Here is an 18,226-nt window from a genome sequence, read left to right as displayed (position 1 = left end):
ACCAAGGATGAAGAGAGGTGTCGCCAGCCTCAAGGGAGAAAGGGAGAAAAGGGGCCGACCACCAAGGAATAGAAGAGGAGACTTAGGTTGTGTGTTACCCCATAAGGCACCATCTACCTCTCTTTTATAATCCTTGGTCTTGGCAAAAAATAATTTTTATCTCTCTCTTTTAAATTTCCTATTGTGATGGTTACAAAAGGAAAGTTTTAAAATTAATCTCTCTCTTTTAAACATTGTAGATGACTACAAAAAATGAAAGATTAAAATTAAAACTTTTCTTTTAAATTATGGTTACAAAAAAGGAAGGTTTTATCAAAATTAAAATCTCTCTTTTAAATATTATAGATAACTACAAAAAAGGAAAGATTTTAACAAAATTAAAATCTCTCTTTTAAACCTTTGTAGATAGCTATAAAAGGAAAGATTTTAAAATTTAAAACTCTCTTTTAAAACCATGTGGATGGCTATAAAAGGAAAGATTTTAAGAAAAAATAAAACCTCTCCTTTTAATCCTATGTGGTCGGCCCCTTGCTTGGGCACCAAGCTTGGCCGGCCTCCTCTTGGACTCCAAGCTAATGCTTGGCTGGCCCCCTTGCACCAAGAAAGGATGTGTCCGGCCCATTGCTTGGGTAAGAAGTGGACTTTATGGATACAAGACTTTATAAAGGCTACAACAGGGACCGAGAGGAGGAATTAGTTTTGGTCTCCCGATGAGCTTGAGCTTCCTGTGTTCGACCCGAACACCTAACTCAAGTTCATCAATAATAACTCATACCACTAAAGAGTTATTATTGAACTACCGCACCAATCCATATTACATTATGGGCTCCTTCTTATCATGAGTGCATTAATCTCCCTGTGTTTAAGATATCGAATATCCATTAATTAAATGAGTTACTGACAACTCACTTAATTAATATCTAGCTCCAATAGTAGTACTACCTTCAGGGTTTACATGACAATCCTTATGAGCTCCTCAAGGGGGCATCATCAACCTAGATAACTAGGACACAGTTTCCTTCTATAATCAACAACACACCATATAAATAATATTATTTCTCAACTTATCGGGTCTATTGATTTAATGAATAAATCTCACCCATTGATAAATTAAAAAAAATAAATACTAAGTATATGTGCTTGTTATTATATCGGGATTAAGAGTTCGCACATCCATAATAACAGAGGTTATATTTTTTTAAGCAGTCAGTACAAAAGGAACAACCTCAAATGATCCTACTCAATACACACATAGTGTACTAGTGTAATTTTATCATCAAGATAAACTAATACCAAATTATACTACAACCATTCCAATGGTTTGTCCCAATCCATCTTGGTTGTGAGCTACTATTTATAATTTATAAGGAACTGATAACATGATCTTCTGTGTGACACCACACACCATGTTATCTATAATATAAATTAAATGGACAACTGTATTTTACTAAATGCAGACATTTGACCAATGTGATTCTTATTACAAAATAAATGTTCATACAAAAAGCTAGGCTTTTAGTATACATCCTAACAAGAGGTCCCTCTGACTCCATCTTCTTCCTCTAGCCACTCTCTTGGAGATTTGTCCAACAAGAGCTAACCTCGCTCTGATACCACTTGTTGGGACCTTGACGTCCGCTAGAGGGGTGTGAATAGCGTCTCACCTAAAACGTCGCTTCCTACAATGGTTAGTACTCACAGTGGAATACAAAAACAAATACTAACAATAGAAAGCAAACCTAACACGTTGATTTAATGTGGTTCGAAGATAAAACTCCTACTCCACAGTTATCCGTAAAGTGGATGATCCCGATCCGTCGGTGGATGATTCTCCGGAGAACTTCCGGCTAGCTCACGTAGCTCCTTGTGGGTGGAGAAACCTCGCCACAACCTCGTATAAGCACACTAGATCACTTGGGCACTTGAAGACTCTAATTAAGGTTAACCACCAAAATTTCGTCAACCTTGGCCAAGCACCCTGAGCTCTGTTAAATAGATCTCGGGAGGAAAACACCTACTATTTTCCCCACCACCAGTCGACTGGTCCTAAGTGAAATTTGATCATTACAAGCCAACAGTCGGCTACTAGCCGACTGATGTAAACACCAGTCGACTGCTACAATAACACTACAGTAAAACCCTAATCCTAGGATTTAACCCCCGAGTACATTCACTCAACACTCATCCTCACCCGACCAGCCTACACCTAGCCTTCTAGCTTCCTCTATCAGCCTTGTGTCCCTCAGATGCCTCCCCATCCTTCACGTCTTACCTTCTGGAGCTTCCATCGGCCTAGTCATTATTGTCGGGTCTTCCTTTACCAAGAGGTCACGTCTCTGGGACTTCATACATTGCCAAGTCACACTTGGACTTACGTTGCCAAGACTACATGTTTGGACTTACACCGCCAAGACTCATCGTTGGACTTTCCTCCTTTGCCAAGAACACACTTGGACTTTCTTTGTTGTACATGTATCATGCATACTCACAATGCATATCAAATACAACAATAAACCTAACTTAAACCTTTGCCCAAACATCAAAACCTAGGGTACTCAGATTGCTCCAACACTTAGGTTAAAGAAAGTTTTATATAGACTAAAACAAGCACCTAGGGCCTGGTATGAACGACTATCAATGTCACGCCCCAGGTAGTCCCTGTCCGAAGAAATTTCGGCAGCATCTCCCCTGTACGGCGGACAATATGAATCTCAGTATACATATATCTATACCTCGGCCACACTCGACCGGAACAATACACACAAATAGTAAACAATCCACGCAGTTATATTTAACATTTCTACACAGATATAATATGGACAATCCACGCAGTTATATAACGAAAAGATGATATAGAAATCAACGAAGACATACGTACACATCCTACTCCACTACAACGAAGAAATGAAATCCACGAAGTAATGAAATATTCGCAGCGGAAAACAAAGTGGCAAACCCGAATGTTCGATATAAAGTCCACAATACAAACCCATATCACAAGTATACGAATAAAAGCGAATACAGAAATCGATATCTAGAAATCTTCGCGACAAAGGGCCTAGCGACTGGAATCTCTCCTGACGGCCTCAACCTGAAAAAAAAATAGTAACAACGGGGTGAGTTCAAAGAACTCAGCAGGTAAACCAATAGACATGTACAGCAATATATATCCACCAGTAATAGCCTAAGGTACAGTCTCCTAAACCATGGGATCAAGAGTACAGTTCTCTAACCATACAACCTACGGTATAGTCTCCCAACAGAATAACAGATATGCATAGTCGAAATAAACTGTAGTAACCAACAATAGGCAGTACAGTCCATAGCAAGAATAATAAGAAAATGCATAACTGAAATAAACTGTACTCACTGCAAGGCTTGGTACAATCGTAAACATACAGATAAAGATAGAGAAAGCAAATGTCTCCTAGATGCATGTCAATCATATGCAATCACCAAAATGCATCAATCATAATTAATGCAATGCATGCATATGATGCAAATGACATGGTCACCCCCGACGCCAGTAATCTCACACACAATGGTGAGACCCGTGGGTAGGTGACACCGTGCACTCTGCCGTCACTACCCCTGAAGAGTGACCGAGTGGACGGGATGCACCGGAGTACACCTATCCTCCAACCTCACTATAGGAGGGAGCGTCATGCTCTCATCTCCCGGTACACAATGACGGGGAGGGACCCCGGTGTGCTACCACGCTGCCTATCACACTACCCATGAGTGGAGCCTCCAGCGGAGCACCACCGAGCAACCTACACACCCTGTGTGCTGTGCCACTACCCATGCAATGGTCACGTGGTGTGCAGGTCAATGTAGCCGGCCGACGAGCTCAACAATAATGGAGTCGTCAATCGCCCAGCATGCAATCATGCGATATGGTGCATGCGACTACAGTATGTCATACCTGAACATATCCTCCTCCATATGTGTAGATGCCAAACAGATAAACACATATATAACAAGGATAATAAACAGCATAAATCCAAAGACATCACATATAACAATGATGTAAGTATCATGAATCCAAGAGCATGTATCACACATGTAAAGCAACTAATCCAGTAGAGTAGAGGACTATAGATATGCATCTCTATGAACACAGATAAGCATAGCAAGAAAGAAAAACATGCTAGACTAAGGTATAGATGCTAATCGTAGCAACATGTATCAAGTATCAAATAACTAAACCAGGGAATATGCTAACTACCAATCGCTAATAATCGTCTACAGGTATAGAATAAACTATAACCAGAGAAGAGAAAGATCTACCAATTACTAGTAAACGTATATAAACTGCACATATCACAAGACAATATCAACAAGATAAGTTAAAGGGTACCCGCCTCAAATAGAAGGTACAAATCACGCAATCCAAAGTCGACGTCGAGACGCCGTCTCGAATCAGAGTCCTGTGTAAATAAATACATTTACATTTATTTATCTAGAATACAAACAAATAGCTAAATAAATCCTAAACAGAAATTTAGGGACAAACCCTAACCTATAACCCTCCACCTTTCTAACGGTTAATTAGGAATAATTTCCTAATCCGTAGTTACCAATTAGATTAGTTATCTAATACCTAAATTAAATCCAATAGTCGATTAGGGTTACTTGTCTTAACCCTAATCATTCCATTTAGGTTAATCTAAGCAATTAGATCTAATCACAAATAACCACTACTAGAATCCAAACCTAAATAATCAAATCCAACAATGGTCTACATCTAAGATCAAATCTACATCCAACTACTCAACCAATACATAAACCCTAATTCATCCACACTAAGATCAATCATCTAAAACAGGACAAACCCTACACACCTTACCTCGATCCAGTTGCTGTTGATTGCTGGAACCAGAGAAGCTACTGGTTGAAGTGTTGCCGGAACCAAGAACAACTCCACAGCCAGAACAGAACAAGACCTCACCTTGCTGCTATCAATCTGATCAAGCAGGAGGTCAAGCGGTGGAGATCACCAATCAAGCAAGAATTCCGCTAGCCTCTGCCGATAGCTCAAATGATCCCATCATCTTCAACCGAGACCTAATCAACCACAAGAAGATGAGGATCAAGAACAGGGTATCGGTGAACAGAGAAGAGATCGGGGGAATGGCTCCCGGCGATCTAGGGCACAAATCAAAGAACAGGAAAGAGGAATAAGGTTCGGATTGCTTACCCATTGAAGCCCTAATCGCCCCTTCCACGCCGGCGATCGGGTGGCACGGCTCGATCCAGATCCGGCCAAGGAAGAGATGGATCGCACTGTGAGCAGTGCGAGGGAAGGAAAGGGAAGGTCGATTGGCTAGGAGACAACACGAATCAACCCCCCGCCGTGCCCTAGTTGCCGTATCGTCGACGATCGATCGTTGAATCCACCGAACCGCAACCCCTAGATCGAAGGAGATCGGTACTCCACCAATCTCGTCGTGCTCCAGCAAGCTCCGGTGACGCCACTGGTTTCCGTCGAGGTCGACAGCCGCCGGAACCGTCGGCTTTGCTTCGTCCGCAAGAGAGAACAGAGAGAAGGGAGGGGAGATCGGGATCGCGTCGGGGCAGAGAGGGGAGGAAGAGCTCGGTTAAAGGATTAAGTCGGGTTCAGGAAAAAGAAATAAGAAAGGAAATTTATAATTAAAACTTTTCCTCACTTAAACGGGTATCCCAAACATGCTTTAATCCGAACCCAAAATTGATCCCCTTAAACTCCGTCATACGAGCTCCGAAAAATTCCTAGAAAATTTCGAAAAATCCCGGAAAAATTCTGTAAGGCTATTTCTCAAATAACCCTATTATTTAAATTTTCCGAGATCTCACATCCTCCCCTACTAATAAAAATTTGGTCCCCAAATTTCGCTATAACTAACAGCAAACACTAAAATATAACCAAACAGTATAAATGCTGAAAGGAACTCTAACCCACATACCTCACGTAAAAAGATGGGGGTATCGAGCTCGGATCGTATCCTCCAGCTCCCACGTAGCCTCCTCGTCAGAATGATGCTGCCATCTGACTTTAACCAGTCGGACAGTCTTGTTCTGCAGCTGACACTCTTTACGGTCCAGAATCTGTACCGGAACCTCCTCGTAAGTAACATCAGGCTGAATAGGAACAGATATATCTGACAGAACATGTGCCGGATCGGATACGTATCTCCTCAGCATAGATACATGGAATACATCATGAATGCCAGCTAGAGATGGTGGTAGCGCCAGACGGTAAGCTACTGCTCCAATCCTCTCCAAGATCTGGAATAGTCCAATATATCGGGGAGCTAGCTTACCTCGAAGACCAAATCTCTTCACCCCTTTCGTGGGTGAAACTCTAAGAAATACGTGATCACCAATGGAGAACTCCAGGGGTCTCCGTCTCTGATCAGCATAACTCTTCTGGCGGTCCTGGGCCTCTGACATCCTCCGTCTGATAGTGCGAACCAGCTCTGCATCCTGCTGAGCTCTCTGAGGTCCTACCAACTGAGCCTCCCCAACCTCTTCCCAGAGGATGGGTGTCCGGCAAGGCCTACCATACAACACCTCAAACGGTGCCATCTGGATAGCCGAATGATAGCTGTTGTTGTAGGCGAACTCCACTAATGGCAGGTGGTCCTCCCAACTGCCTCCGAAGTCCATGACACAAGACCTCAGCAAGTCCTCCAATGTCTGAATGGTCCGCTCTGACTGTCCATCTGTCTGCGGATGGAATGTCGTACTGAAACGGAGCTGTGTGCCCAAGGCCTGCTGCAGACTCTGCCAGAACCGGGACGTGAACCGCGGGTCTCTATCAGATATAATACTCAACGGAACTCCATGCAATCTGATAATCTCTCGACAATATAACTCTGCTAATCGATCCAGAGAATCAGTCTTCCGGATCGCTAAAAAGTGTGCGGATTTGGTTAATCGGTCATCATGGCCTCGACGAGTCATAGGCAAACCAACCACGAAATCCATAGTAATGTGCTCCCACTTCCACTCGGGAATAGGGATCCTCTGAAGTAATCCAGCAGGTCTCTGGTGCTCAGCCTTCACCTGCTGACAGACAAGACATCTGGCTACAAACTCCGCGATGTCTTTCTTCATACCGTTCCACCAATAGGAACGCCTCAAATCACGATACATACGGGTCCCACATGGGTGGATAGCAAACCTAGAACGATGAGCCTCCTGAAGTAACTCCTCCATGACCGGGTGAGACTGAGGTACACATAATCTACCTCGGAAATAAACAATCCCCTCATCATCTCGTGTAAACTCGGTCTGCTGTCCGGAAGCTATCTGGCTGCTAATGAACTGTAAATGCTGTTCTCCGGCCTGGGCCTCTCGAATCCTCATCCTGATCGACGACTGAGCAACCATGGTAACAAGAATACCCTGCTCTGTCCGTCCCTGCTCCTCAAGTCCCAACTCGGCGAATCCCTGAATCAAGTCCGTGACTGTAACTCGATGACAAGCTAAAGTCCCTCTGGACTTCCTGCTCAGTGCATCAGCAACCACATTAGCTTTACCCGGATGGTAGCTAATAGTACAATCATAATCCTTCAAGAACTCCATCCATCTCCTCTGTCGCAGATTGAGTTCCTTCTGTGTGAAGATATATTTGAGACTCTTATGATCAGTAAGAATCTCAAAAGTAATACCATAAAGATGATGTCGCTAAATCTTCAAAGCAAAGATAATAGCGGCTAGCTTTAAATTATGTACTGGGTAGTTCTTCTCATGCTCCTTCAACTGACGAGAAGCATAGGAGACTACCCTACCGTGCTGCATCAAAACAGCGCCCAAGCCCTGAAGAGATGCGTCTGTGTAAAGTACAAATCCGTCATCACCAGAAGGTAAAACCAAGACTGGTGCTGATACTAATATCCGCCTCAGCTCCTAGAAGCTGGTCTCGCAAGCCTCTGACCACGTGAACTTCACGCCTTTCCTAGTCAGACGTGTCAATGGCATAGCAATGCTGGAGAAACCCTCAACGAATCGTCGGTAATATCCAGCCAAGCCCAAGAAACTACGGATCTCCTGGACTGACTTCGGCTGCTCCCAGCTAGTGATAGCCTCGATCTTCTGAGGATCTACTGAAATACCTCGGCTAGAAACCACATGTCCTAGAAAACCAACTGAGGAAAGCCAAAATGCACACTTGCTGAACTTCGCATACAGATGATGTCGTCGAAGAGTCTCCAAGACTATGCGAAGGTGCTGCGCATGTTCCTCCTCGGAACGTGAATAGATCAATATGTCATCGATAAACACAATCACAAACTGATCTAAATACTCCAAAAAGATACTGTTCATCAAATCCATAAGTACTGCAGGAGCATTGGTAAGCTCAAATGACATTACCAAAAACTCGTAATGTCCGTATCTGGTGCGGAAAGCTGTCTTCTGAATATCAGAATCTTTGACTCTCAGCTGATGATATCCAGATCGCAGATCAATCTTAGAATACACTGATGTATCTCTGAGCTGATCAATTAAATCCTCGATCCGTGGCAAAGGGTACTTATTTCTGATAGTCACTGCATTCAGCTGCCTGTAATCGATGCACAACCTCAGAGTACCATCCTTCTTCTTGACGAATAGTACAGGAGAACACTAAGGCGGAATACCGTGGGGTTCTCTACAAGGACACTGGAATGCTCCTGCCCGTGCATGCCATACGCAGCTGCTACAGGGGAAGCTGTCCTCTGCTGACGATGCGAAGATTGGGCTTTCGGCCCACCTCACTGAGTCCCGGACTGACCAAACTGTCTTCCAAGAACAGAAATCCTGGAAGCTGCATGCTGAGCCTTCAACGAACAATCTCAGCTCAAGTGCCCAAGCAGTTTGCAATAATAGCAAACTGACTATCCAAGGTGCATGCAGAGATGATGTGATCTCGGGATTCACATCGGGTACAGTGAGGGTCACCGACGGACTGTTTTCGGTTCTGCTGAGAAGACCGGGAACGTCCTGATGAAGATCATCCTGACTTCTGGGGTCGACCAGATGACCCAGAAGTACCCTGACCCGTCTGAGTACGACTGCTCTGCTGTTGTCCGGTAGCTTGTGGCTACTGGATTTGTCCGGAAGTTCGATTAGTCAGCTTTCTCTTCTTGTCTGCATTCACACTCTGATGAGCAGACTCAATCATAAGAGCTCTATCCAGTGCCTCTGTATATGATGCAATACCAAGACCGGCAATCTTCACCTGAAGATGCCCGTACAATCCTTGGACCAACTGAAGCATACGAGATTTGTCATTGGCAACCAACTCAGGACAGAATCTGGCCAACCGATTAAATTCGATATTATACTCTATCACTGAGCGGTTATTCTACCGAAGACTCAGAAAATCCTGCCGACGTGTCATCTGATACGCGCGGGGAAAATACTGACTCTCAAATGCCTCCCTAAATCTCGTCCAGGTAATATGTTGCTCGCCTATAATCGAGCGCTGCGTGCCCCACCAGATCTCTGTCTCATCTCGTACCTCAAGTACACGGTAGTAGGCACGACTGGAGGGGGTGCCGGGTATACTGCAGGTGATACCACTAATGGTATAGTCGAGGTATGTACCTCTGAAGTCGAAACCGTCGGGATCTTATAATCCGACGTGCCTATAATATCCTGACGAGTCTGTCCCTGACGGACCAGCTCGACCCTAGCAGATCTCTCTGGAGACTCTATCTCCAGAGAATCTATCGGCCCCTTACGTGGATGACCACGTCTAAGTATCGGAACACGTGTATGTATCATATCAGTAAACAAAATATTACCCAGATATCACTACAGGTATGAAAACTATAAAATTACCTGATTTACCTATTGCCGTCTGGAGATGTCCTGTCGCTGCATAGCCCCCAAATAGATCCAATAAAACCTCGTCAAAATGCCTCGGAATTCCGAAACGAGAAAATCGACGGAAATCCGTACAATCCGAAAATACCAAGAAAGGCTCACGAAAGTAAGCATCGTAAATCCGAAACCCGACAAGTAGGTATCGCAAAACTTTGCTCTGATACCAAATAAATTGGTATCAGATAAAATCCCAAAAATCCAGATACGCTCGCAAACTCCAGCACACAAAAATCAAAAATCGGAGCCTAGCTCTGATACCAAATAAATTGGTATCAGATAAACCTCGAAAATCCAAAACGAAGAGCAAGTATCATGAGCCTAGCTCTGATACCAAATAAATTGTCACGCCCCAGGTAGTCCCTGTCCGAAGAAATTTCGGCAGCATCTCCCCTGTACGGCGGACAATATGAATCTCAGTATACATATATCTATACCTCGGCCACACTCGACCGGAACAATACACACAAATAGTAAACAATCCACGCAGTTATATTTAACATTTCTACACAGATATAATATGGACAATCCACGCAGTTATATAACGAAAAGATGATATAGAAATCAACGAAGACATACGTACACATCCTACTCCACTACAACGAAGAAATGAAATCCACGAAGTAATGAAATATTCGCAGCGGAAAACAAAGTGGCAAACCCGAATGTTCGATATAAAGTCCACAATACAAACCCATATCACAAGTATACGAATAAAAGCGAATACAGAAATCGATATCTAGAAATCTTCGCGACAAAGGGCCTAGCGACTGGAATCTCTCCTGACGGCCTCAACCTGAAAAAAAATAGTAACAACGGGGTGAGTTCAAAGAACTCAGCAGGTAAACTAATAGACATGTACAGCAATATATATATCCACCAGTAATAGCCTAAGGTACAGTCTCCTAAACCATGGGATCAAGAGTACAGTTCTCTAACCATACAACCTACGGTATAGTCCCAACAGAATAACAGATATGCATAGCCGAAATAAACTGTAGTAACCAGCAATAGGCATAAAGTACAGTCCATAGCAAGAATAATAAGAAAATGCATAACTGAAATAAACTGTACTCACCTGCGAGGCTTGGTACAATCGTAAACATACAGATAAAGATAGAGATATGAAACGTATCCTAGATGCATGTCAATCATATGCAATCACCAAAATGCATCAATCATAATTAATGCAATCTGTGCATATGATGCAAATGACATGGTCACCCCTGACGCCAGTCAGAATCTCACACACAATGGTGAGACCGCGTGGGTAGGGCTGTGACACCGTGCACTCTGTCGTCACTACCCCTGAAGAGTGACCGAGTGGACGGGATACACCGGAGTACACCTATCCTCCAACCTCAACTATAGGAGGGAGCGCGATGCTCTCATCTCCCGGTACGCAATGACGGGGAGGGACCCCGGTGTGCTACCACGCTGCCTATCACACTACCCATGAGTGGAGCCTCCAGCGGAGCACCACCGGGCAACCTACACACCCTGTGTGCTGTGCCACTACCCATGCAATGGTCACGTGGTGTGCAGGTCAATGTAGCCGGCCGACGAGCTCAACAATAATGGAGTCGTCAATCGCCCAGCATGCAATCATGCGATATGGTGCATGCGGCTACAGTATGTCATACCTGAACATATCCTCCTCCATATGTGTAGATGCCAAACAGATAAACACATATATAACAAGGATAATAAACAGCATAAATCCAAAGACATCACATATAACAATGATGTAAGTATCATGAATCCAAGAGCATGTATCACACATGTAAAGCAACTAATCCAGTAGAGTAGAGGACTATAGATATGCATCTCTATGAACACAGATAAGCATAGCAAGAAAGAAAAACATGCTAGACTAAGGTATAGATGCTAATCGTAGCAACATGTATCAAGTATCAAATAACTAAACCAGGGAATATGCTAACTACCAATCGCTAATAATCGCCTACAGGTATAGAATAAACTATAACCAGAGAAGAGAAAGATCTACCAATTACTAGTAAATGTATATAAACTGCACATATCACAAGACAATATCAACAAGAAAAGTCAAAGGGTACCCGCCTCAAATAGAAGGTACAAATCACGCAATCCAAAGTCGACGTCGAGACGCCGTCTCGAATCAGAGTCCTGTGTAAATAAATACATTTACATTTATTTATCTAGAATACAAACAAATAGCTAAATAAATCCTAAACAGAAATTTAGGGACAAACCCTAACCTATAACCCTCCACCTTTCTAACGGTTAATTAGGAATAATTTCCTAATCCGTAGTTACCAATTAGATTAGTTATCTAATACCTAAATTAAATCCAATAGTCGATTAGGGTTACTTGTCTTAACCCTAATCATTCCATTTAGGTTAATCTAAGCAATTAGATCTAATCACAAATAACCACTACTAGAATCCAAACCTAAATAATCAAATCCAACAATGGTCTACATCTAAGATCAAATCTACATCCAACTACTCAACCAATACATAAACCCTAATTCATCCACACTAAGATCAATCATCTAAAACAGGACAAACCCTACACACCTTACCTCGATCCAGTTGCTGTTGATTGCTGGAACCAGAGAAGCTACTGGTTGAAGTGTTACCGGAACCAAGAACAACTCCACAGCCAGAATAGAACAAGACCTCACCTTGCTGCTATCAATCTGATCAAGCAGGAGGTCAAGCGGTGGAGATCACCAATCAAGCAAGAATTCCCCTAGCCTCTGCCGATAGCTCAAATGATCCCATCATCTTCAACCGAGACCTAATCAACCACAAGAAGATGAGGATCAAGAACAGGGTATCGGTGAACAGAGAAGAGATCGGGGGAATGGCTCCCGGCGATCTAGGGCACAAATCAAAGAACAGGAAAGAGGAATAAGGTTCGGATTGCTTACCCATTGAAGCCCTAATCGCCCCTTCCACGCCGGCGATCGGGTGGCACGGCTCGATCCAGATCCGGCCAAGGAAGAGATGGATCGCACTGTGAGCAGTGCGAGGGAAGGAAAGGGAAGGTCGATTGGCTAGGAGACAACACGAATCAACCCCCCGCCGTGCCCTAGTTGCCGTATCGTCGACGATCGATCGTTGAATCCACCGAACCGCAACCCCTCGATCGAAGGAGATCGGTACTCCACCAATCTCGTCGTGCTCCAGCAAGCTCCGGTGACGCCACTGGTTTCCGTCGAGGTCGACAGCCGCCGGAACCGTCGGCTTTGCTTCGTCCGCAAGAGAGAACAGAGAGAAGGGAGGGGAGATCGGGATCGCGTCGGGGCAGAGAGGGGAGGAAGAGCTCGGTTAAAGGATTAAGTCGGGTTCTGGAAAAAGAAATAAGAAAGGAAATTTATAATTAAAACTTTTCCTCACTTAAACGGGTATCACAAACAGGCTTTAATCCGAACCCGAAATTGATCCCCTTAAAATCCGTCATACGAGCTCCGAAAAATTCCTAGAAAATTTCGAAAAATCCCGGAAAAATTCTGTAAGGCTATTTCTCAAATAACCCTATTATTTAAATTTTCCGAGATCTCACAATCAACATACCTAATATATTTAACCAAGGTCAAATTGATCAAACCTTATTTGTTAAAACCTTAGAAAAAGATATTTTTATAGCTTAAATTTATGTAGATGATATATAATTTTTGGTTGATCAAATACTAAATTTTTAAAAGAATTCATTAAATTTATAGAAAATAAATTTGAAAAGAGCCTAAAAGGATAACTTAATTTTTTTTCTTAAGTTTACAAATAAAACAAATAAAAGAGGGAATTTATGTTTTTCAAATGAAATACACTAAAGAGTTAATTAAAAAGTTTGGAATGAAAAATTCCAAAAAATATAAATACCCGAATGACAACTAAGGTTAAAATTTACTCTAATTGAGAAGTAAAATAGTAAACTTAAAATATTATAGAAGTGCAATAGGAAGTTTACTATACCTAATTGCAAGTCGACATGATATTTTATTTGCAGTAGGTATGTATGCTAGGTATCAATTTTGTACAAAAGAATCACACTTAACTAATATAAAAAGGATACTTCGATACATTAAGGGGGCACTAAGTGTAGGATTTTGGTACCCTATGACTAGCACATTTGACTTAGTTGGGTACTCAGACTCAGACTTTGTTGGATGCAAACTAGATAGAAAAAGTATAAGTGGAAGCTGGCAACTTCCAGGTCAGTGCCTAGTAAGTTAGTACAATAGAAACTAACACTGTGTTGCTTTTGTTGGTCCCTTTGGAGGCCGGCAAGAGGGGAGGGGTGAATTGCCCTACAAAAATTAAACCAAAAACCTTTCTCGGATATTCAACTAACTAAAAGACACTTGTAATAATAAAAAGAAGAGACAAAATGAAAAGATCAGACACAAGATATTTACATGGTTTGCAATCAGGGGATTGCTAATCCAAGGAAAGTAAGTGCACTATCTGATGATCTCCTTCGGGTGGAGTAGCCTCTTTACAGTGTTGACAGCACAAATAAAAAGAACAGAAATGAAAGCACAGAGAAAACTGATTACAAGTGAGTTAATTTAACTGTGCAGATCAGTGCTATATTTATAGCACTGGTCGGGGTGCCCCGAAGGGGTTCCGAGCGCCCTGGGGGGGATAAAATTTTATCCCCCAACGATCAGATCGCGTTTGACGCGATCTTGGTCAAAATCTGGGTCCGGGCACCCTGACCAAGAAAGTCAACAGAGTTGACTTTTCTCGGTCTAGGACCTCTGCTCCGGTTCAGCTCGTCTCGGTCTGAGTCTTTCGCTCCATCTCCGCTAGCTTGGGTGATCTCGGCCATCCGAAATAGGGCTCACCCGAACTCAAGTTCCGGCCTTTTCCTCGAGCAGCCTTCCTTCCTGGTTTCTCGTCCCTCAAACGTCGCGCACGTTCTTCTCGTCCACCGGTGTACTCTTCCGCGGTCACCTCGTCCCTCGGACGCACCGAGCCCGTCGGCTCTCTCCCGTGCCGTCCTTCTCGCTAGCCGCGTCTTCCGCTCGACCTCCTGTGTTCCTAAGCTCCTGCACACTTAGACAAAAGAGTTAGACAACGCAGGACCTAACTTAGCTTGTTTGATCACATCAAAACACCTTGGGGTTCCAACAATCTCCCCCTTTTTGATGTGAGCAACCCAAGTTAAGTTAGGGAAAACATATGCAATAAAAACAATTTATTTGCAATTAAGTCCAAAGATATTTCAATTTAAAAATTATATACCTCCCCCTAGACTTAACATCTGTCTCCCCCTTTGATCACATAAAAAATGGGGTTTCTTTTAACAAGTCTAAGGTAAATTCTAAAAAACTTAAGTGTAAAAATGTTTAAGCAAAAATGGCTAAGTAAAGACACTCTTCAGAATTTTTTTTTTCGAAAGAAAAAAAATTAAGTAAAACATTTTTCAAAAAAAGATCATAAGTGTTAACAAAAATTTCTTAGTCAATTTGAATATAAAAAAAATTCGAAGGCAGTTATAAAAAAAACTTCTTCGTCAAATTTTAAAAAAATTTAAGGATATTTTTATAAAAAAAATTCTAAGGTAAAAAAAAATTCTAAGTCAATTTTCATAATAAAAAAATTTCTAAGGTAATTTTCATAAAAAAATTTCTAAACCAATTTTAAATGTTTTCTAACATAAATTAAATAACTCTTTTAAAGCATTAAGTAATTAAATTAATATTTTTTCAGTCAGTCAATTAAACTTTTCATTTCGATATACTTAGCTTCCAGGTCATAGCGAGGCACTAGGCCTTCTTAGTTATTGGAGCAACAACCACTTCCTTAGACAAAGCCTCATAAAGAAATTAGTTTTTTAATTTCCTTGCTGAAAATGCTAAGTCTAATTTTAATTTTAAATTAAACAAGTTTTTGGAACCCAATAGTGGTTCCTTCCTACAAGGTTAATTAAATATTTTCTAGGTACATAGGCCTATGATATTTTTCTAATTTGATTTTGGTGAAATCTATAATACCAGTTTAGTCCTCCAAAATTTCTAAAAGTAGAAATATTTGAACCATTAGACTTTTTCAATCTTTATAATTCTTCTTTTAGTTTTTCATTTTCAATTTTCAATTTATCTAAATCCTCTATAAGACATGATTTTGCCAAAATTCTTTTTGTTTCTAAAATTTCATTTTCTAATTTGGTATTTTTATTTTCTAATTTATACATGGATTTAGCCATTACCTTAATACCAAAGTAAAGTTGATCACGGGGTAAGAGGCATACCTCGCTTACCATATCAGACTTGAAGCCTGGATCTCCCCCTGCTTCGCTGCTTTCATCTGAGGTCGCTCCCCCTTCATCGATGCTAGGTTCTGATGTGCTTTGCCATTCGTAGCTTGCCATCAGTGCTAGCCCAGCATATTCTTGAATCTTGGACTCAGATGATGAAGTGTCATCCCAAGTAGCTTTTAGGTTCTTGTGCTTCTTGGGAATTTTGCCTTTGTCCTTCTTTAGTTTTGGGCAATCCTCTTTTAGGTGTCCTTCCTTTTGGCACTGGTAGTAATGCATCCTTCTTCTATTTCTTGGATTCTTTTTATTCTACATTTCTTTGAATTTATTAGATCTAAAAAACTTTTTAAAGTTTCTTACCATGTATGCTTCCTGATCGTCTTCTGAATCTGACATGGGTTCATCCTTCTTGGTTGCATTTAGTGCAATCATCTGGCTTGCTTCCTTTGTTGTCCCGACACACCTGGTTTCATGCAATTCAAGAGTGGAGAATAGTTCTTCTAAAGTACTTACCTCTAGATCTTTCGAAATGTAGTAGGCGTCGACGATTGATGTCCAATCTGAAGTTCTAGGAAACGCGTTGAGTGCGTAGCGTATTGTTTCCCGATTTGTTACCGTTTCTCCGAGGTTCTCGAGACCAGTAATCAGTTATTTTACCTTTGCGTGTAGACTGGCTACCTTCTCACCTTTTTCTAGTCGGATGTTCATTAGCTTGTTTCGGAGGATATCTCTTCTAGCGAGCTTTGTTGGTTGCTACTCGGAAAACCTAGAGGTTCCATTGTACAAAATTTTTGTACAAAGGTCTGAACCTTTTCCTAGCTACCATGTGTTCTTTTAAATTAAATTTTGGATCGCCTGCGGAACTTTACACGTTTGATCCAAAACTTAATCTATTTGTTATTTTAGGTTTTGACTTGGATCTCCTGCGGAACTTAACACGTTTGACCCAAGTCTCCTTAAGTTATTAATTCCATTAAATATTAATTTCCATAAAAGGTTCCCAGTACTGACGTGGCGAGGCACATGGCCTTCTTGGATATGGGAGCAACCACCACCGACTAGACAAAACCTTTAATAGAAAGCTAATATTTAATTTCCTAAAATAACTTTAGGTTAATCAAAGAGAACAATCAAATCACAAGGAAAAGAAAGAAACAAAAGAACACAACTTCGAAAAAACATATTCGAAACACTAGAACGTAAGCCTCTTGTATTTAGTATTATTTCCAAAAATAACTAGTATGATGCGGAAAGAAAAATTACTAGTTATACCTTTTAGAAAAACCTCTTGATCTTCTACCGTATTCCTCTTCTTATCCCGGACGTCGTGTGGGCGACGATCTTCCGAGACGAGAACCACCACGCACCTTCTTCTTCTCCAAGCAAGGTTCGGCCACAAGAAGAACCACCTCCAAGGAAGAAGAACTTGATCACCACCAATACTCCAAGGGATCTTCAAGATGAGGCTTCCTCCTTTTCTTCTTCTCCTTCCTAGGTCCGGCCACCAACAAGAGCTCCAAGAGATGTATGGTTCGGCCACCAAAAGAGAAGAAGGGAGAAAGGCTAGGGCCGGCCACAAGAAGAAGAAAAGAGGGAGAGAAAAATAGAATAGATTCGTTAGCTTTGAAGCCTCCTCTACCCCCTCTTTTATAATCCTTGGTCTTGGCAAATAAGGAAAATTTAATAAAAACTTCCTTAATTCTTTTGCCATGAAAAGGAAAAAAAATTATTTAATTAAAAATAATTTTTCTTCTCCAATTTATTTGGCCGGCCACACCATAGAATTTCCAAGCAAATAAAATTTTAAACACCAATTAAAACTTCCTTATTTGCTTCTAAAAATTTCTCAATAATTTTTATCCCTTCATGATTGGTTTATAAAAAGGAAATTTAATAAATTAAAATCTTTCTTTTAAACATGTGGATAAAAAGAAAGTTATCTCTAAAAATTAAAATCTCTTTTAATCTACAAATAAGGAAAGATATCAAATCTTTTCTTAATCTCTTGTAGAAACTTATAAAAGAGAATATTTAATTTTAAACTTTCTTTTAAATTATGAACATGATTAAAAAGGAAAGTTTTCTTAAAATTTAAAATCCTCCTTTAATCAACAAATAAGG

The 18,226-nt window shown here is 41.4% G+C and overlaps 1 protein-coding gene across 1 annotated transcript in view; it reads right to left on the bottom strand.

Moving 5' to 3' along the window:
* Positions 1-4,234: 4,234 nt before the first annotated feature.
* Positions 4,235-18,226, bottom strand: part of LOC121978335 (coatomer subunit beta'-1-like) — a 37,316-nt gene continuing 23,324 nt past the window's right edge. The window contains exons 15-18 of the mRNA XM_042530694.1: positions 5,077-5,148; positions 4,850-4,966; positions 4,361-4,430; positions 4,235-4,314 (exon numbers count right to left, since the gene is read on the bottom strand). Of these exons, the coding sequence (XP_042386628.1) occupies positions 4,235-4,314; positions 4,361-4,430; positions 4,850-4,966; positions 5,077-5,148 (339 nt within the window). The remainder of the gene's footprint in view (positions 4,315-4,360; positions 4,431-4,849; positions 4,967-5,076; positions 5,149-18,226) is intronic.

Source organism: Zingiber officinale, chromosome 4B (genome assembly GCF_018446385.1).
Source record: "Zingiber officinale cultivar Zhangliang chromosome 4B, Zo_v1.1, whole genome shotgun sequence".
NCBI classification, from domain to species: Eukaryota; Viridiplantae; Streptophyta; class Magnoliopsida; order Zingiberales; family Zingiberaceae; genus Zingiber; species Zingiber officinale.
The sequence above is the reverse complement of the archived record's forward strand: the minus strand, read 5'-3'. Positions and strand labels throughout refer to the sequence as shown.